This window comes from Seriola aureovittata, chromosome 15, assembly GCF_021018895.1.
Source record: "Seriola aureovittata isolate HTS-2021-v1 ecotype China chromosome 15, ASM2101889v1, whole genome shotgun sequence".
NCBI classification, from domain to species: domain Eukaryota; kingdom Metazoa; phylum Chordata; class Actinopteri; order Carangiformes; family Carangidae; genus Seriola; species Seriola aureovittata.
Window position 1 is genome coordinate 1,031,353 of NC_079378.1, and position 21,148 is coordinate 1,052,500.

The following is a 21,148-nucleotide window of genomic DNA, read 5'->3' on the forward strand; positions in this document are numbered from 1 at the left end:
GGTGTGTCTCAGACATGTTGTTTTCTTCCTGCCAGATGTGAAGGTTCAGAATCAGTCGTCAGCTACAAACCATTAGATCATCAGTGGATGTTCCTGCTCTCCAGAAGATCAATCCTCATGCAGACGTCACGTTTCTGTAGTTTTTCATTGTGTGTTTTCTCTTCAGCTATGTCAAGATAACAGATGTCGTTATCCTGAGATAACGAGATATTATCAGGAGAAAACAATTCTGACTGAATCTCATTCACTCAGTTACAGTAACTTTCCTCCTTAGCAACAGCCCTTAGTTACTCGTTAGCTGACGAGGACTGAAATGAAAATGATCTCGTATGAAAAGACACTGAGACTTCTCCGATGCGTTGATCAATGTGTCGCCCTGACACTTTCACTTTACGGCATTTCAAGTTTCCATCTGAGTAAGTAAATGTAATGATATAACGAGCTGTTATCTCCGGATGATGGGGTAATTATCTCGTTATCTCAGGAGAACAAGCTTTGTTGACGGAGAGCAGCAGAGAGAAGATGCGTGTTATCTCCAGCAGGGGGAGCTGCACCAAAGAAATCCTGCAGCCTGAGCATCAGCTCGAACCCTGAAGAGAATAAACACAATTAAACCTCCGACTTTGGTTCATTCAGATTATCCAGATGTTAAGCTCTAACTTTACTGAAGTCGGTGTGACACTGGAGCAGCTGCTCTGTTCACTTTCTGATGATCTCTCCACATGTGACACGTCATGTGATCACGTTCCACAAACCTCCTCCTGCAGGAATGAGGCGGAACAGTGGCTGTTTTCCAAGTTTACACTGATGCCAGAGAGATTCTCCAAGAGTGATTCTGAAACGTTTTGTGACCGAGAGTCGACAACACACTCTCATAAACCTGAATTCTGTAGAAAATATGGAAATATCTGAACAAAAGACAGATGTTCAATGCAGTCACAGCAGAACCATCCTCACCATGAGTGCTCAGGAGTTATTACTACATTATCACACACACACACACACACACACACACACACACACATAAAACATCATAAAACTCTCATTAAATAAACAGTTTATAAAAAATATTTATTAACTTGTGAATAAATCAGAGGATTTGAAAAACTATTTGAAAGGTATTTTTAAAATAAATAACAGGATTCCCTTTATAAATGAACGTTTAATCCATCAATAAATAATAAGATTTAAAAATGGATTTATGAATAAATACGTTTATTAATGGAAGCTCTCTGATTGGTTGGAGAGCTAACCAGCACTGACGGTCCACAGTGTCACAGAGAGGCTAAATGACTATGCTAATCGATTAGCTAATAGGAAAAGCAGCTGTGTGTGTGTGTGTGTGTGTGTGTGTGTGTGTGTGTGTGTGTTGAACACATGTGGTCTTGATTTTCCACACAGGCAGATTCCTGGGGTTTCTGAACAACTTCCCAGAAGTCAGTGAGTCCCAGTCTGTGTGTGTGTGTGTGTGTGTGTGTGTGTGTGTGTGTGTGTGTGTGTGTGTGTGTGTGTGTGTGTGTGTGTGTGTGTGTGTGTGTGTGCACGTGCGTGCGTGTGTCCTCTTGCTCTTACTGTCTGGATTAAATAAGCAGCTTCTGTGTGATGGAAACACTCACTTCATCACAGTGGAACCAGAACCTCAGACTGAAACCAGAACCTTCTTTGTAAGAAACAAGCTGAAGAGAACTGATAAAGAAATATTTGAAATGATAAATATAAATAATAAAACAAAGAAAAAAGATGTATATTATATATATTAAAGCCTTTAAATTCTGAATGCACCTTAATTTAAATCTCCACCAGAGGGCGACAAACACTCAGGAAAAACCTCCTCAGTGTCGAACAAAAATCAGCAGCTTTTCAGAATAAAATCTCAACATTAATCAGATGTACAACCTTTCTCTGCGTTTAAGTTGAAATAATGACGTTTTATCTCTGTATCATGATCACATCAGTGTTTCTGAAGAACTTTGTGAACTTGTTGCTAAACAAATAAAGTTTATTATCATCATTACTATAAATTATAAATATAAAGTTCCTTTTTTTAAAATGTTTTTGGGATTATTCAGCCATGCTAGCAGCCAGCTGTGCTAATTAGCATGTATTAGCATGCTCTGACTAGAATCCACCTTTTACAAAGTGCAGTGAGCTGTTTTGCTGTCGCTGGATCAGTATTTCACATGTTGTGGTCAGAGTTGCAAAGTCAGCAGAGGCAAAACAGGCGAATGCGTGGGGCCCCCAGGGGGAAAAGGGCCCCCCGATTGGCACATTTTGCAGTGACAGTCATAAACCCCCTTAAACCTCCCATAAAGACTCTACACAGTGCACTGCTGCTGCGGGCCCCTGGTGATCTGAGCTGTAGCTAGTGTTTAACCATTGAGCTGCATGTGAGGCATTCAGGGAACATCTGTAAACTGTATCGCTCAGTTAATCTGTACAGTGTGAACACACACACACACACACACACACACACTGATCAGCTGATCAGTAAAAAAGCAGATGCCTTCACTTCCTCTTCCTCAGCGTCTCCGGTCGTCATGATGAAACAGACCTTCAGACTCAGACTTCCTGTCACAAGACGATGACATCTTCCATCAGTTAGTGAAAACACATCAGTACAGACTCTACGTCCATCATCAGATACTATAGTGGTTTGTTTTTCAGCAAGAAAAGTCAGTCTGATTTATGCATGAAACTAAACTCTGCAGCGAGACGTCCTGCTGATGGTGGATGAAGAACATCAAACAAAACTCAAACTGATATTGATGAATAATATAAAGAGCTCTTTCAGTGTAAAGGTGTTTTATATAAAGCAGGTCTAGGTTCTATATTAATGCTGTGAAGACACACAGCCTGTGTTCAGAAACTGAGCTGTGCAAAACACCTTAGGTTAAGATTTTCCTTAAAATCTGAGTGAAAGTTTCCTTAAAATAAAAGAAGTTGAACAAAAAACCCTCAAGTTTAATCCTTAAATTGTTCCCAGAAGAGAGGCTCAGAGCCTCCTCTCTTCTGATTGGCTCACCGACCTGTTGTTACTAGAGCTGCAGAGAGAAGCCTGAGAGAGAGATGTAAAACTACACTGAGATGGTTTTTATATCTTCTGATGGATCAACACTTCAAATAAAACACAGAAGAAGAAACATGGAGATTTAAACATGTAAACTGTCCTTACATCTGCTCACATCTACACTGTAGTGCTGTTAAAACATGTTGGTGTTTAAATTAAATGATGCTGAAAAATGTGAATAAAACCTCAGATCAGTGCAGAGCTGAAGTGGATCAGTTCCTCACGTCTGAACCTGCAGCAGCGACGTGGTCGAGCTGCTGCCTGGACTCGTCTGTGTGTGAAGTCTTCAGTCTAACGTTATCCGTCAGAGATGAGACCTTTTCTGATTTAAAACGCACCAGTGTCACAGTGAAATACCAGCAGCTATAAAACTGCGATCTTTCATGAAATATATCGAGGCAGTTTGGTCCCAGTCAGACAGGAAGTGGATAAAGTTATATAAAACACAGACGTCACTTAGCTGATTTAACACTTTTATTTCCATTATATTCAATACCAAAGTCTTTCATAGAAATATTTTGGTAATTTACAGCTAATCTTTAGGAATTTGTGAAGAAATTATGAAGAAATTTTCTGTAGAATCCAGGAGCTGTAAAATAAAGCGTTGCTGATATTTCAAAGTAAAGTCCCGACAAAAGAACGAATCACGGTTTCAGACTGTCGTCATGTCGAAGCAGCAGAAACTGAACTAAACTAAAAACAAACTTATTCAATAATGTTCATTTTTATTAAAACTGGCTTTAAATTTCTTTCTCACAGTTTTATATTAGAAGCATTTGTCGAAGACATGAACCAGCTCGTAATATGACAGAACCAGAACCACAGAGGCTTCTCAGACCCAGACAGAACACAATGCTAATGTTGTTGTTCTCCTCTCAGCGTATATCCTTGACATATATACACTCCACTTCATACACTGAATACTTGTAAATAGTCAATGCAATCACACATTGACAAAAGAAAAAAACACCCTTATATAAACAACCACATGTAAAAATCATTTTAAGAAATCTCTGTAAAATGTCTTTATACATTTTCTTGGTTTAAAAATATATGATTGTGATTTTCACAGAAAAGTTTTCATGTTACAAAATTCAATAACAAAAAGTCTCATCACTGCAGAGAAAGTGTCACATTAAAGGTCAGACAGACACATTCACTCTGTTCTTAGAGAATCATAGAAATAGTGTCTGGGATGTCGCCGCAGCTTTAAAGCAGACATGTTAGCATGGCTGCTAATAAGGTTGCTAATGTGGCTGCTAACAAGCTGTTAACATGGCTGCTAATACGGTTGCTAATGTGGCTGCTAGCGTGGCTGCTAACAATAAGATGAATAACTGAAGTCACATCACAGTGTCCTGACTGTCTGTGGAGGAAGTCGGGAGTTTTCCCGTTCACTTCAACAGTCAGGTTTGTTTGAGCAGCATCCAGTGGCCGTTAGAGGAACTGCAGCTTATTAAACATCAGCAGCTGATTCCACAGCTTTAAAGTTGGAGGTGTTTGTTTGGTCTCATCATATAAAAACAGTGAATATATACAAAAAGACGGTATAAAAAGCCTCTTAGCCTCATTACAACGGCCGACTGAGGAACACTCCACGCTGCTCGCTCGCTCGCAGCGCAGCGAGTCCGTTACTTTCTCACATCTTAGAAAATGTCCTTTCTGGCGCCCTCTCCTCCTTCAGGTCTTGATGCCCTTCAGTTCTTTCTCTTTACACGAATTCTTCTCCGTGGTTTTTTGATCGTTCACCAGCTCGTAGCCTCCTTTACCGACCGGCTCTGGTTCCTGACGCCCCGCCCTCCTGCGAAGCACCACGACGGTCAGCAGGAAGCAGAGCAGGCCCCCGCACACGAAAACCACCTGCAGACCCAGAAACCTGCACACACAAACACACAGGTGGTCATGGACCTGTTATCCAGGAACTCTTATTATTCTGCCCCTGATGTGCTGAACGAAGTCCGATGAAGTTCGATGATACATTGAATTTCATAAATACATCACAATGTTGACAATAATGTTTCCATCCATTGGCATCATTGGCCCCCTGGTTTAAATCATATCTCTCTGGACTCACGCCGTTTATCAGTGGTGTTCCCCAAGGCTCTGTCTTAGGTCTCCTTCTATTAATCATCTACCTTCTTCCTCTGGGACACATTTTTAATAAATGCGGTGTTCTGTTACGCTGATGACACTCAGCTCTACATGTCTACCGAGACAAATTCCACCCTCCTCCCTCTCTGATTGGCTACTGGATATTAAATCCTGGTTGTCCACAAACTTTCTCAAACTTGACACTGATGAAACTGAGGTTCTCCTTGGTGGTACCAGAACTACTCGTGTCCACATTACCACGTTTTCCTTTTAAAACGCATCTTCTTTTCGTACATTTCCTCCTGCGTCCTTCCTTACTGCTGCTAACGCGGGTGCTAACGTGGGTGCTAACGCGGGTGCTAACGCGGGTGCTAACGTGGGTGCTAACACTTCAGTCTTTCTGAGCTCATCATGTGTCACCACTGTGATTCTTGGCTGTTTGACATATTTTCTTTTTGCTTAATTTCTGCAGTAAAACCATCAGGAGACTGTGAACTTGTTTTCACTTGTCGTGAATTTATTTCCTAAGTGGCAGCAGAACGTGCGACACCGGCCTTCAGAAACTCTTGCAGGTGAAACCGAGTCAATAAAAATCTAAAATCTGATTTAATCCTAATTTCTAGAGATTATCTTCTTAAATTTGGGCCTAAACGATGTAATATCACATGGTCCACCTGATGGATGTTGCAGGTGAATCCGTCTCACCTCTGTCTGAAGCGGTCCAGGTTGTAGTAGAGGCAGGACGTCTGCTTGCCGCACTTCTTGCCCCACAGGATGCAGGTGGTGTCGATGACGCTGCCGTACAGCACCGGGCCGGGCATGAACGCTGCACAGAGACGGGTGAAAGGTCAAAGGTTGTATATGTAAATTACATATTTAGGTTTTTATTGCTCTTTATATTATGTTATTATTATATTTAGAAAATTCTACTAATGTGAACATTTGGAATAAAAACACTTTTAGTTTTCTTACATTTTTCGTTGGTGTCAGATTATTTATTACAGAATTTTTGGTTTTATTCTCTTCCGAACATCTTTTAACCTTTTATTATTTTATCTGCACTACTATGATTTACTTGATTACTTTTCTTTTCATTGGTTGTATTCTGTAAAGCACTTCCTGTTACATCGTATGTATGAAAAGTGCTGTACAAATAAAGTCTGACTGATTGATTGATAACGGTGATGAACGCTGATTGGAGCGGCCATTAGATAATGTCGGTCACGGTAACGACCTGAATAAAAACAAAGATGTCCGCCCACTGAGCTTTGACGACGACCAAGAAACATGAGTCACGATAAAAACTTTAACTTGGCACTGAAACAGCAGCGAGACTCAGACAGTCACCTCACACCTGCTCGCTGCCTTGCTCAATGTGTCTGCGAGCAGGTGACGGAGGAGCGACTCACCCAGGACTCTGAACAGCATGTACTGAACTCCCACTGCAAAAGACTTGTCCTCCGCGGGCACCGTCCTGCAGAGACACAACACACATGATCATGGTGATGAGAGTGTGTGTGTGTGTGTGTGTGTGTGTGTGTGTGTGTGTGTGTGGTTCGCAGACGTGCTGAAACAGAGCAGAGCAGCATGAATGCAGGTGGCTGATGGGTAATAACAGTAACATGAAACACTTGGAGTCTCTGTGCAGGAGGAGAGGAGGTGAAGAGAGACAGGTATATGCAGGTGATCTCTAAACAACAGGAAGTTTGTTACTGATATCGACTGAGATACGATAAGACGAAACTTTACTGAGGGAAAAATGAAGTAAGAAATAAAAGAAGAAACAGAATGAAAAGTAAATAAGATGAAACTCAAAATAAAACCTGCCCTCTCTGCAAAACTAAAGAAAACGTATAAAACCGTCCTGCTTTGGTTTTTATACGATCTCTAATTAGTTCCTTCAGTGTTCTCCTGGATCCGGTTCTCCTGGATCCGGTTCTCCTGGAGCCGGTTCTCCTGGAGCCGGTTCTCCTCCCTGTGGAGTCTGAGTTAATGTTTCGCAGCTGCTCAGCAGGGGGAGGAGGAGGAAGAGGAGGAAGAGGAGGAGGAGGAAGAAGAGCAGGAGGGGGAGGAGGAGCAGGAGGAAGAGGAGGAAGAGGAGGAGGAGGAAGAGCAGGAGGGGGAGGAGGAGCAGGAGGAAGAGGAGGAAGAGGAAGAGGAGGAGGAGCAGGAGGAAGGAGTTAAAATGTGTCACGGTCCGAACACTCAGATGACAGGAACATTTCCACACGTTTCTGTTTTGTCTCCATGGAAACAGTGAATTATGGGAGCTGGATCTTAAAGCTATTAAATGTTGGCCTTCAGAGTAACCCTCCGCTTCAGTTTATCTCCTGACTGATTATTGATTATTGGCAAAGATCGGTAAAGAGAACAGTCCCGAAACATCAGCAGCTTCTCATTGGTTGCTTCCTGATGACATCATCAGCGTCAGATTATATCAGATGTAGATAATTAATGTTAATTAATGTGACTGGACTCAAAGATTGTTTGTGAGTGAAGACGCATCACTCTGTGACATCTCTCTGTGACCTCCAGTGACCTGCGTCTCTGTAGTTCTATATCTGGAGCTCGTTAAGATCACAGTTCTGGATCAAGTCGTTTGAGAAGAATCAAGTGTAGAAGTCACAACAATCAATATCAATCAATAATCTATATCTTAGATCTTCTGCTCATGTTCAGGTTGTCAATATTAATGACCTTAAAACCTCAACCTTTATTTATAACTTTAGTTTCTGACAAAAGAAATAAAAGTTCAACTTGATGAAAGGATTCAAACAGATCCAGATCTGATGAGACGCTCTGGAACCAGAACTCTGGTTCTTCCTGTCGCCACGTGTCGTCGTGTCGGACGGAGTCACAGGATAAATCACTGTTTATCTACAGCTGTGATCCTTAAAGAGACGGTACATCTGACTCCTCCAGGAGTCACTGAGGGTGGTAGTTTGAAAACGGACGGTGAGTTCTCTGTGTCACCATGACGATTATATTTTATTATATTTTATTATACTTTACTCGACAAAAAGCCTGAAAATATTCTGGTTAATATTAAATATGTTTACAGCTGCAATAAAACAAATCTAAAAATAGGCTCCACCTCGTCGTTATGAGTCACTGTGGCTTTAATGAACTTAATCCACTTCCTGTTTATCCAGAGTCGCATCAAATATTAAACATCTGGGGGACATTTTGTCCTGATTGCCGTGAAGTCTTGAGTAATGGCTAAAAAGTATTTTGTGATGTCACACTGACCTTTGACCAACAAAATGTAATCAGTTCATCCTTGAGACCAGGTGAACGCTCTAACCAGATTTGAAGAAGGTGTGACTGAGACGTCGTGTCCGAGAGTGAGACGGACGGACGACCTGAAAACAAAATGGCTGCTCTGACCGGCGCCGAGGAATAGAAATACAGAAGGAACTACAGCTGTCAGAGAAATGTAGAGAAGGAAGAAGTTAAATATTTCAATTTTTCAAGTGTGAAGCAGCACAAACAGGAAATACTCGCTACAGAGTCCAGCTAATCTTTATTCCCTTTGTCAGACTCAGCGTGGTGTTTTCATACCTGAGGATCATCATGTACGACGGCGTCTGGGAGAAGGACGCAACGAAGCTGGTGAGACCCAGGAGGACCACGAAGGGGCGGAGGAGGTGGCCGCATCCGCTGCCGCAGGTCCCAGGAGAGGCGAAGCCGAGACCGCCGCCGAGACCGCCGACGCACCGACACGCGGTGTAGTTCTGCAGAGACAAACAGTGTCAGGATACGGGCTGAGGCTCCGCCCCCTACTGGCCGCTTCGCACACTGATGATGATTACTGGAGAATTTACTACAATCACCAACAGGAAGGACAGAGCAGACGCTTCAGGTGAGGTGGACATCAGTTACCTGTGTGTGCTCCACTGAACCCACAGCTGACGTCTGAACACCCTCAGGTGGCGCTTTGAGGTACTGCACGTATTTACAAAAATACTTGAGAGTATCCTTTCCTCTGAAATACCCACTCGTTACTCCCTTTGCTCCTGGATTCAAGTTCCAGCAGGAACCAGTCAGTATTTCACGAGGACCTGATTCATACAACAGACAGTAACTCGCAGCCTGTTTCTTAACGACTCGTCGGCTTCAAACCTGCAATAAAAGAAGCTCTCTGTACTTTTCTGATTTTCTATGTGAAAATAAAAGTTCATTTCCCTCCAGCTGGATATTTTTATTCAGTCACTTTCTTTCATCCCTCCACGTCCACGTCAGCTCAGCTCTGGGAGTGTTTGGTGTTTCCTGGACTGAACGTGGTGAGATTTTATCCAGCTGAGTCATCAGTCACTTCTTTTGGATTTGGATCAGTATAATAATGATGCTCTACAAAACCCCTCTCAGTTTACCAGAAGGCCCGGATATTTTATCATTCTCTGCACATCTGGCCAGTCAGTCCAAGTCCAAGAGTTTTAGGGCGACATTGAGGAAAAAAATTTATCTGAAATCTAAAAAAAGTTGTAATATTACAAAAAAATCCCAATTTCTTTGTTTAAGTCTTAATTTTTAGAGAAAAAATCTGTGTGTACATTTATAAATTCATAACTTTTCTAGAAAACAAGTCGTAATATTAGTAAAAAAAAAGACATAATTATTTGAGAAAAAAGTTGTAATATCTTGAGAAACATTTTGAGGAATATTACATGAACCAATCAAACGTCAGTGACAGCTGCAGTTTGACTGGTTTTGAACATCAAAATAATCTTTCTTCAAGGGAACCGGCAGCTGGATCTCTGTCACCGCACAGAACGTCTCTTTGAATTCATGGCATGAAAGAGTGGAGAAATGTTTTTTGTTTCGAGGATTTCAAAGTAAAATGATTAAATAACTCTCACTATCACTTTGTTGCTGGCGTCCTTCTCTACGATGCTGCAGCCGGCGTGGCAGGGAGACCTGAACTCCACCCCGTCTGAACCGCAGACCGGGTTAAAGGCCTCATGAGGACACCGACAGCTGGAGCTGCACGGCAACTCAGCACTGAAAATAAAAACCACACACATTATTAAACTTACACACTTTAACTAGTCTGAGGTTGTGAAGCGTTTGATGGTAGAATTTGTTCTAACTGCCCTAAAATGTGACGGTGGCAGCTCTGAGAGCCGCATCAGTAAATTTAGTTCCCTGTTCATCATTTTCAGTCAGTAGTAAAATCAGTTCCCTGACAACAGTGAAATTAATTCCCTGTCAATGTTGAAACTGATTCCCTGTCAGTAACATTAATGTCAATGGTGACATTAGTTTTCCTTCATAAATAAAATCAGAATGCAATAAACAGAAAAAAAAAAAAATGAAATCAGCCATTAGTTTTAAAAAAAGTTCCCAGTTAGTGGTGAAATTAATTCTCTGTCAGTATCACAATACATTATTTAAAACGCACGTATGAATAATAAAAATAGTGATGGTTAAATTCCATTGAGCTTTGTCGATGCTATTAGTTCCCTTTCAGGCTTGAAATGATTTCCCTGTAAATAATGACAGTAGTTCCCTGTCAATAGTGAACTCAATTAATGTCAACAGTACAATTAGTTCCCTTTCAGTGAGTGACCTATAAGCAGTTAAATTAACCCTGATGAAATTAGTTCCCTTCCATTGGTAAAATAAGTTCCCTGTCAGTAGTTAGTGGTAGACTAGCAGTCGGTAGCAGTGAATACTCTTCTCTTCCCTGTTGCTAAGCTAACGGGGAGCTAAATTTACTACTGTTCGACACAGTACCTGGGTGTCTGTATTTTGGTATCTCTCCCTCTCGTTTCAGATGTCTACTTCCTGCTCTTGTGTGTTTCCCGCTCCTGTGATTGTCTTGCCTGGTTAGTTTTTTGACCCTGAGTTAGTTTACTTTCCTCTGCCTGCGAACTGGACCTTTTACAGGTAAAAGCCTTCGGGAGCTGTTGAATGTGGAGTGGAGTGTGTCTGAGCTCTTGCCTTGAGGTTCTGTTACTGGAAGGAAAGATCCCGGCGACCGGCTGGGTGGAGCAGCCGAGGAGCAGCAGCGGCGTGGCGGAGAACATGCAGAGCAGGATGGCGATGGTGCACAGCTTGCTGGCACCGCTGACCGAAAGATTCAATCTCCGCATCAGAACTCCACCCAGGACGGTGCCCAGCACCGCCAGCGGGATACTGACTCCCCCTGAGGGAAACACATTAAGCTGTTAGCTTAGCATTAGCTTAACGTGACTTCAGCTGTAACACATGATACGTTCATGCCGATTCCAGGGGATGAATCCCACAGACACACTCACCTATCATCATGGTGGCGAAGGAGACGGTCTGGCTGAACTGTCGCTCAATGAACTTGGCCATAAAGGTGGCGAGGCCGGCCAGCAGCGCCGCCAGGTTGACCTGCGCCAGGACCACCAGCAGGTAGATGGGACTCTGCAGCGTCCGCAGAGCGATGCGGGGGAAACCTGAAGGACAGTGAGGCTGATTAGGTCTCACTCGAAAAGGGTCAGTTCACCCAAATTACCCAAGAATCCGCTGTGAATCACTGGGACGACATGACACTGAAGAAATGTTCCCGGCTGTGATGTCAGTGACCCCTGCTCAGTATCGCTGCCCTTCAGTTGCCTCTGCTGCAGCTTCAGACAGTGACAGAAGGAGACTCTTACTTTTGAGGAACTGAAGGAGGGACAGTTCCTGCGGCGGGTCTGTCTGCTGTTGCTTGCTGTCCGGTCTGGACTCGACATCGTCTGCACCGTCCTGGACAAATATGGAAACAGAACATCACAGACTGGACTTTGTGTTTTCACTGCAGGATTCGAAACCCCTCAGTCTGCAGCTGCAGCGGCTTTAAGGAAGTCTGCATGTTACACAGGCTCACACTGAAGACACCCCCCATAAACAATCCTCTGTGTGGTCAACTATAGCAGAGACTGTTTATCTTACCCATGCAACAAGCATTTATTTAGTCTACAACACTGAAGAAAAACAAACCACTAATTCCTAACTTTGAATCAGACGGTGAGATGAAGCTCTGATAGAAGGTCATCAACATATTCAGACAGAACTGGGAGCTGATTGTTGAGGTGAAGCTCCTGGTTTATCAGTTCCTCTACGTTCCAACCTCCAGCACAGGTCAGGACAGGAGCTCAGACTGAGAGATGTTTTCTTGGCAGCATGTTTGTTGTGTTGTTCTTCTGGAACATAATGTGTGGTCCACTTGTTTTCAGCAGAAACTGCATTTACATATCATCATCTTTTAAGTTGATATATTGAACTTGTGATCAAACTGGTGCTTTTTTCCACCTCCAGCAGTTTGAGCTCTGTGTTTGGTCTCCATCAGCTCCAGAGGGAAATATCTGACTCTTTAGCTGCTAAATGCTTCGCTATGTTCACCAGCTGCTCTCTGTGTGAGTCTGTCTGAGACTGTCCTGTAGAAAACAAACCCATAGGTCGTCTGTGACATCTTACAATGGCTGACGAGGGCTAACGCTCTGCAACGGCTTAAAAACACTCCCATCAAATTCAGAAAAGATGCAGGTTCAAAAACAGGTACAAAAATACGAAAACAAATACGACATCGTTAACGTGATGCAGGAGGACAAAACAAAAACACACAAACCCCCAAAACAAATGCGCTGACTCAGGAGACACTGGTACGGGTCGAATCAGAGCATCATTCAGGTTGGAGTTGTTGTTTTTTACGGATGTTTCTCTGAAAACAGCTGAAACTCAGTGTAAAGCTCCATTAGTGCAGGGTTTTATAAAATGTGGATTATAGCTGCTTTAAAAACAACTGTGAACATCAGGGTTCAACCTGCTGCACACGTCCCCGCTGCCTTACATAAGATCCTTTATCATAGTCATGTTGGGTGGCCGCGGAGCTCAATGAAGGGAAGATCATATACAAACAATTACTCATCAGATGGTTTACGTTACTTAAATCCAGTGTTCAGTTCAGAGCAGAGGAATGTGCCTCAGCCCTTCTGCAAAGACATGGAGCTGTTGGTGCCACGAGGTTGCTCAACACCGAACTGATACGACTCACTGGGTTAAATAAACACACACGCGCACGCACGCACGCACGCACGCACGCACGCACACACACACACACACACACACAACTGCCAAAGTCCACAGTGAAGCTGAACCTCAGTGTTTTTAAATCACTTCTCCTGAGAGTACTTTCACTAAAAACGGAAACACAGTTAGAGTTAATTCAACACACTGAGATCAGCACCACAGACACACACACACACACACACACACACACACACACACACACACACACACACACACACACAGCAGGTCCGTAGACGAAGGTGAATGCAGGTATTATATATCATCCACACAGAAGCACAGCCGCACTTTGATTTGCAATAAACTCATGATGGACTTTTATTTTGAAACATTGCATGAGACATGTTTAGATTAACTTCCTGTGCACAGTGTTGGTTTGTTGATGTGCAGACTGATGCTAACAGGAAGTCATTCTGATGTTGCAGTGATGCTAATTTACACTAACGCTACATGCTAATGTATGCCAGTGTCAGCACATCACTTACATGTGATTTGACAGACGGCTAACGTTAGCGCTTGTCGACCAGCTGTGTGATTGTACTTTGCTAGTTGAGAGACATTAGTGGAGAAGTCTTTGTTTATTTACAGTTTCGCTCATGAAGTTTCAGGCGTTCTGCAAGAAGATGGTCATTGACAGGCGCTCGTCAGCATCCAGCTGTTTAACCACGTACGACACGCAGAGCAGCAGTGCACAAGGTTTTGTTGAATGGCAGAGAGTGAACCACAGTCTGGGACAACAGATAGTGGGAAGAAGAAGAATGTGTGGAATGTGGAGATTCTGTCTTTATCTGATGAAAAGACTGGAACCAAAACTGCCTGCGGATCTGCAGCCGAGCGCCGGCCCAGAATCTGAGCATGAATATCCCAAAACAGATCCTGCAGGATTATAAGGTTACAGAAGCTGGAGATCTCACATCTTGTTTCATGGAGGTCAAACCGTGTGTGTGTGTGTGTGTGTGTGTGTGTGTGTGTGTGTGTGTGTGTGTGTGTGGAGAACAGCCACGAGCAGACATCTGTATGTTCAGTGGTTAACCACGGCACAAAGATTTCACCTCTGACATCGTTCACAGAGAGAGAGGTGAAATCCTGCTGGAGTTTAAAAGTGAAAGTCTCTCAGTTTGCTGCTGCGTCACTTCAGGGAGTCGAGTTGAGTTTCGTCTGTTGAGCAACTGTTGGATCAGTCTCTCCTCATTTAGCTGATAAATCTGTGCTGAACTTTCCCTTTGTTCTGGGAACCGAGCCAAAACACTCCGGCGCTGTTTGAGCTTGTTGACACAAAGTGAGTTCAGCTCATGAACATGTTGTAGTTTTTCATTCTCTTTGTCATTAATTACATTTCTTTCATTTACTTTAACTTAATTCAGTTTCTTGTTTCTTTATCTCATTGTTGCTGATCAAGTTTGATTTGAAAATTTCAACTTATTTTAATTAAAAAAGACCTGGTCATGTTTACGGTGGACAGATGAACCCGTGAGCGTCCACACTGATTAACTCCGAAGTGACTGAGGAACATGCAGCTTGAAAAGCTCAACAGACAAGAGACGTAATAATACAGGAAGTGTCTTTGCAAAACAAACAAACAAACAAACAACATTTGCCAGATCTATTTATAAAATTTTAGATAACAATGCTTATCCTTTAACTTCCTGCGTTTTTTGTGCTGCAGCAACATGTGAATGTTTCCTGCTGACGAACAGTAAAACCTGCTTTTAAATCTGTCAGTCACTCGATGCAGATTCAAACCTAAAATTTAATTGTCTGTTTTAAAACGGATTTTCCTTCCAGATTCTTTTCCCTCCCTCTTTAGGCTGCAAGTGAAAATATTCTTAAATCGGTTTATTTAAACCTCTGAGGCTCATTTCCTCCCTCCCTCGACTGTCTGAGTGTCATTAAACATGTTGCTGTTTGACTTCAGCCGATCATTATCTCATCAGTGGGTGTGTTGGTTTGAACGAAGCAGTAAACACATAAACACAGTGTGAGCTGACTGCGAGCCGAGCTGCCGACATGTTGGAGGTTCTGGTTTCATGGCAGCAAGATTTAAACTTCATGTCGACATCTAAGTCGCAATCACGTCTGACAAACTGCGACATCTGTGAACTGGTGATTAAAAGTTCAGAAGCCTGGAAACCAAAGAGACATGAGCGGCACACATCAGCCGCAGCGAGGACACGGCTCAGCTGAACCTGAGCAACCATCAACCCTCGGTTGTCATGGTTACGATGAGAAAAACGCGGACTGTACCGAGAGCGGCGTACCTGGCTTCGTCGCCATGGTTACTATAATAAAGGTCATGGCTTGGTTAGGTTTAGGAAATCATCGTCATTTAGGGAAAAATAAGCCCTTCCTCAACATTAGATGATCTCTGTTGTTGTCATGGTTACAACATAAACAGCTGGTTTCACGTGGGAATCGAACACACCGCTCTCCTGTGTCACATTAATCCGTCCACCACCACCTCCTCCTGACGTGGACTCTGTCACCGACACTTTCCCTTCGCTCCTGTCATCATCACTACGACCACTAGATGTCGCCTAGCAACAGAACCTATGTCATAACAACCTGCTGCTCAGACGACCTGTGGGCTCGTTTGTTTCCTCTGATGAAAACAAGACACTGTTCACCTCAGAGAGAAAGACTCATGGTGCGTTCAGGAGCATCGTGTCAACTCCAGCGTCTGATGTTAGAGTTTCCCATCTAACTTTTATGTGTGTGTTTTCAGCTCCACTCAGCGCCTCCTCTGTTCCTCACCTCTTTGGGCATGTCCCTGGGGAAGAAGAGGTAAGGCAGCGCAGTGAGGAAGAGGAGGCAGGACGCCACCAGGAAGCCGAGCCACCAGGCCCCCACCCAGCGCAGGTCTTTGGAGTCCAGCTTGATCTCGTCTGGAAAAAGAGCAGAGTACAGGTCGGCCATGGAGCGTCTTACATGTTTATCAGTCATTGATTACATGATCCGGCTATAACAAGCATCACTTCCTCGTGGTCATTTTTTTTTAGCATGAAAAGATGTTTTAAATGGAAATTGGAGCATATTTAACAACTTTATTTATAATCAGTGTCTTTTGAAAAAACCTCATATCCTATTTCATGTCTAGTTAATTATTTTTAAAAATTTCAAATCACAATTTATATACATATATTTTATTATATGGTTACGTCTTTTCACCAAAATTACAAGTACTATTTTACAAATAGTATTTTGTTGGCCCACTTGCAGTACCTTTGCGGCCCCCCAGTGGGCCCGACCCACAGGTTGGGAACCACAAATATAGATAAATTAAACAGTTTGCTGCAGTTCTCGTTATGACTCAAGTCCTGTGTTAATAATCGGAGTGTTTGCCATTGTGCAAACTGTTGAGACACTTGTGTAATATCAATATATTTAATGAACAAATAATAATGTGACTTTTATAAACCCCAATACAGTTTTTTAGATGACACGTTTCTTCAGGAGCTGAGGAGAGTTTCGATCTCTGTCTGTATTTTGTTCTCTGGTACAATGTCACTGACCAGCTGCCAGAAGTTGTTCCTGTGAGAATCCCTTTGTCCAAAACTTGTCTTCCTCTAATAATTCCCCAGAAAACAGAGCCAACCACTCCCATTTGAATCCCTGTTTAAGATAAATGATTCACTAAATTTGAACAGATTTCATTTTGTTTTATTTCTCACGTCTCTCTGACCATCATCGTCTGCAGCAACACACCACTCTGAAAACCCAATGTTTCCTCCATGTTTTCACTCTGACCCTTTTGACTTATCTGACTCTACAATGCAGCTTTCATTCAGTTTTCATTGACAAATCTTTGTATTTCAGTTGTCATGACAACCACAGCAGCATGAAACAGTTAGCATCAGCTGCTCTGATGCTTCTTTCGGATGTTTGTCTGCTTCCTGCTATTCCTCGTGTTCTTCTTCTTCTTCTTCCTGTTCATGAGTCACACATCACCAACGGCAACAAATTACTGGCTTAACGATAAAATACTGGTCCATATCTGGGGCAAGAAGGAGTTCTGTGACTAATGATCCTTTAATTCCTCGTTAATGCTCAAATATGTTCATACACACGTGTTTGTAGTACTACACTTGTGGGGACCTGCACTAGCATATGCATTACAAGGTCCCTTGTCCTAACATAAACTAGAATCACCTCCTCCTGGTCGTATCCTTCCGCCACTCAGACTAGCTTCAAGTTACATTTCTGAGTAATGGCTAAAAACTGATTTGTGAGGTCACACTGACCTTGACCTATTTACCTTTGGCTGCGTTCCTTTAAGGCGTTACTGAGATATCGTGTCCACGAGAACGGGACGGACAAACCGAAAACAATATGGCTCTGACTGTTGCTGGAGCAGAGGAAAAAAAATCTTGATCCTATATGTGCACGCACACGCGCACGTGCGCACACACACACACACACACACACACACACACACACACATCTTTCTAAACATACATATTATACATACATGATTAAACACATACAAACTCCCGCTTTTAAAATCCTTCCATTCACACACACACACACACACACACACACACACACACACACACACTCACACACGGAAACAGGTTTTTGTTTGAACAAGTCTCTAAAGAAAACTGAGCTCTATTAATCCTGAAGGCGTCAAACAACCAGAGTGTCTGAGGTTCACTGAGCATCAACAAACTCTCAAACTGAAACATGATGCAACCATGATACGCTCCGACACTTTAGTTTATTACCATTCATTTTCAGCCCCCACTAAGTTTTCACAAAACATCTGTGATTGATGTTGGAGATGTTAATAATAATAAATCAATCATCTTTTCGGTTTAAAAAAGATGGTGTTCTAAAGTTATTTTATATAATATTATCTTATTATATTAAGATTATAATAAAAGATTTGAGATTTTGTAGATGATGTAAAAGTAAACACAGACGAGCAATCTTTTGCAGACTTTGATAATGTTATTATAAATGTAAGGATTTAAATTTCAAAATATACAGTATATAAACTCATTTTCTCAAATTCAGTCAACTTAAAGTGTTAAGGCAGCGCGGGCAGTTTATTTTTGTGGTTGTCTTTTTAACTTTTGTGTAACAGCAGCACAGAAAGAAAGGAATGAAGAAAGGCTGCAAACTTACAGGTAAGTTTCACTTTTTATATCTGTATAGCTCCTGAGTAAAACAAAATGTCAATATCAAATCCATCATGTCAAATTCCAGCCTTGTTACGCAGAATGTGTGAATCAGTGTGATCACCCTGAGGTTCGAGCGCTGCTGCTGCATGTCTGTTTCCCACACCAGCAAAAGGAGGTCAACAGGGTGTGAAGTGACTGTTTGCTTTCAGAAAACCTGTTCAACACTCAGTGACTCAGTGCTGAGCTTTACAATCAAACCTCACTGTATCCTGAAGGAGTAAAAACCACGTTCTACCAACACACAACTCTTGGCCGTTTAATATCTCTGGTATCAACAGGGATGTTTGATAATCACACACTGGATTGAGAAAATTTAGTTTTATGGTTTTATTTGGTTTAATCGATTTCAGATGATTCCTCAGTGCAGAACAAACTGTTCTGACAAAAGTGGTAAATGATTTATTACTTCCTTCAGACTCCTGGACCTGATTGTCTATAAAGTTATATTGGTCTCCTGGTTTAGATCTTATTTAACTCACAGATGTCACTCTGTTCTACACAATGACTGTGTCTGTTATGGAGTGCCACAAGGATCCGTGCTCGGCCCTGTTCTTTTCTCTATTTATACGTCACATTAATCAATCTTAACAGACTTAATCTCCACTTCTATGCAGACGATACTCTGTTTTGCTTGTTAGAAATCAAACAATGGATGTCATCTAACTTCCTCCTATTAAATGCAAAGAAAACAGAAGCAAAAATTCTAGTTCTTGCTCCAAAGCAAAGTAGAAACAAATTCTTAGCCCTAATATTAGAAATCTTGATGTTCTATTTGATCCAGATCTCTCCTTTAAAAAAACAAATATCAACGATATCACAAAGACTACAAAATTCCATTTTACGAAATGTCACCATGGTCCGTCTCATTCTTTCCATGTCTAAATCAACTGTCTAATATCTTAACACCTAATGTGCATAAAGGTCAAAGGGGTGATAATTACTGTTTGTCACAGTGCAGCATTAAAAGGTAATTTCCTGTATTTAACTCCACGTCAGTTATTTGTCTTGTTTTGCAGCAGCTGCTGTTTTCAGTTCTCTGAAGAAATGAACCAACATTAATCTTTCACAGTTTTTACTTCACATTCAAACAGAGTAAACTCCCAGGACTCTAAGTGTCGCCATATACAGGAAGTCCTCCCTTTCCTGGTTGTAAATGAGTTTGACTTGACAGGAGCAGATACACAGTATTTAAGTCCAGCTGTGGATCATCAGCGCAGTGCGTCTCCTCACCTTTGTATAACTTGTCAAAGTCGACGTAGTAGCGCAGCATGATGGAGCCGGTGATGAAGCCCAAGGCCGGGCCGATGGAGGTCACAGCGAGGAGGATGCCTGGAAAACACGACCAAGAACAAACCTCAGAACATCAACAAACAAGGTGAAAAATGAAATGTTTGCGGTTCAGTTTTGCTGCTTGAAGCTGAGTTTTCCCCTTTGATTTAAAGTTATAAAAACACAACATCACTTATATTCTGTATCTGTAAAAAGCGAAGTAAATACACAGTCTACCGCTGCTTTACATGTCGTGACCTCAGCGTTTCTCTAACGAAACTGTTTTAAATCCTGTGACAGTTTATTTTCCTCCTTGTGGCTTTGTAACTACTGCCCAACAGACATAAACTGATGACAGGGATTACATTGCTGACCTACTTGTGGGTCTGTGTGAGTCGTGTTCGTGGTCTGAGGTCTCCTTTCGAATCGATGTCCCAAAGACTTGGACTGAACTTGGGGAAAAAGTCTTTCAGCTGCGATGCCAATTTAATGTGTGTGTGACTGTAACCACTGGAATCTCAATGGGACCAGTTACTGAAAAACAACCTGAGTAAACATTTCATTATCTAAATGAACGGTTCTCTGCTCCCACTTATATTTCATTAGTAATTAAAAAAATGTTGTTTTTTTGTGTTAAAACAAAGTAAGAAAGAAAGAAAAAACGGTGGAAAGAATTCCAAGGTCCGAATCTGTGGGAAAGTGTTTGAGCATAAAAACACAGTCACAGTAAATGAAGAGTGACCTGGGATCATTACGCCTGACTCCCTGTGTGTGGATCAGGTTCAGCCTCTTTCCAGGAAGCCAGTAAAAACCGGTTTGTTGTCGTGTGAGAACCTGCAGATGCCCCAGGCCGGCGTGGCCCCGCGGGACCTGCACACGTGACACGGAGGCCGCGACATTCCCGACATCAGCACGTTCACGGGAAGAAGAGCCGCGACACAAACGTCACTGATGCTGTTGTCGACTTCAGGCGGAGGCTGATGGGAGGCCGTCGACCTCAGGAAATGTTCACGTTAATTAAAGTTACCATCTCTTCGCTCTGAGAAATCTTATTACTGGCTACTCTCCATTAGGTCCCAGTGTCCTTTAGAAGACATTTAAAGCTCTTCATGGTTTGGGACCAGCTCTCAGATCCTCTACAGCTTTAACAACTGTTACATACAAAGCTTTTCTTAACTATGGAAACCCTGCCAAGAGCTATAAGAGGCGCTCAGGGAACGTTTTTATTATTTAACTTGGCTTTTAATTAATTCTATCATATTCGAATATTTCTATTGGTTTCTGTTTTTATTTTTATTTACATATTTTATCATCTTCCCATCAGGTAAAGGAGACACAGGTCGTATCCGAGGGTTGTTGCTGCTCCCAGATGAACGGAGGCGATACGAACAGGTGATGTGGAAATGCCGCAGACTGCTGATTGGTCAGAGAGATTGCGTCACTGTGCGAAACGGTATAAACCCGCCATTTTTACACCACTCACTGTAGCTGTTAGTTACTGCTC

At 42.3% G+C, this 21,148-nt stretch overlaps 1 protein-coding gene across 1 annotated transcript in view; it reads right to left on the minus strand.

The window, feature by feature from the left end:
- Window positions 1-3,527: 3,527 nt before the first annotated feature.
- The window catches only part of slco2b1 (solute carrier organic anion transporter family, member 2B1), a 22,760-nt gene continuing 5,139 nt past the window's right edge, over window positions 3,528-21,148 (minus strand). Inside the window, exons 6-15 of the mRNA XM_056397430.1 lie at window positions 19,606-19,704; window positions 15,947-16,077; window positions 11,785-11,875; window positions 11,419-11,583; window positions 11,102-11,306; window positions 10,018-10,159; window positions 8,720-8,892; window positions 6,568-6,632; window positions 5,864-5,984; window positions 3,528-4,943 (exon numbers count right to left, since the gene is read on the minus strand). Coding sequence (XP_056253405.1) covers window positions 4,748-4,943; window positions 5,864-5,984; window positions 6,568-6,632; window positions 8,720-8,892; window positions 10,018-10,159; window positions 11,102-11,306; window positions 11,419-11,583; window positions 11,785-11,875; window positions 15,947-16,077; window positions 19,606-19,704 — 1,388 coding nt within the window. The 3' untranslated portion in view covers window positions 3,528-4,747. The remainder of the gene's footprint in view (window positions 4,944-5,863; window positions 5,985-6,567; window positions 6,633-8,719; window positions 8,893-10,017; window positions 10,160-11,101; window positions 11,307-11,418; window positions 11,584-11,784; window positions 11,876-15,946; window positions 16,078-19,605; window positions 19,705-21,148) is intronic.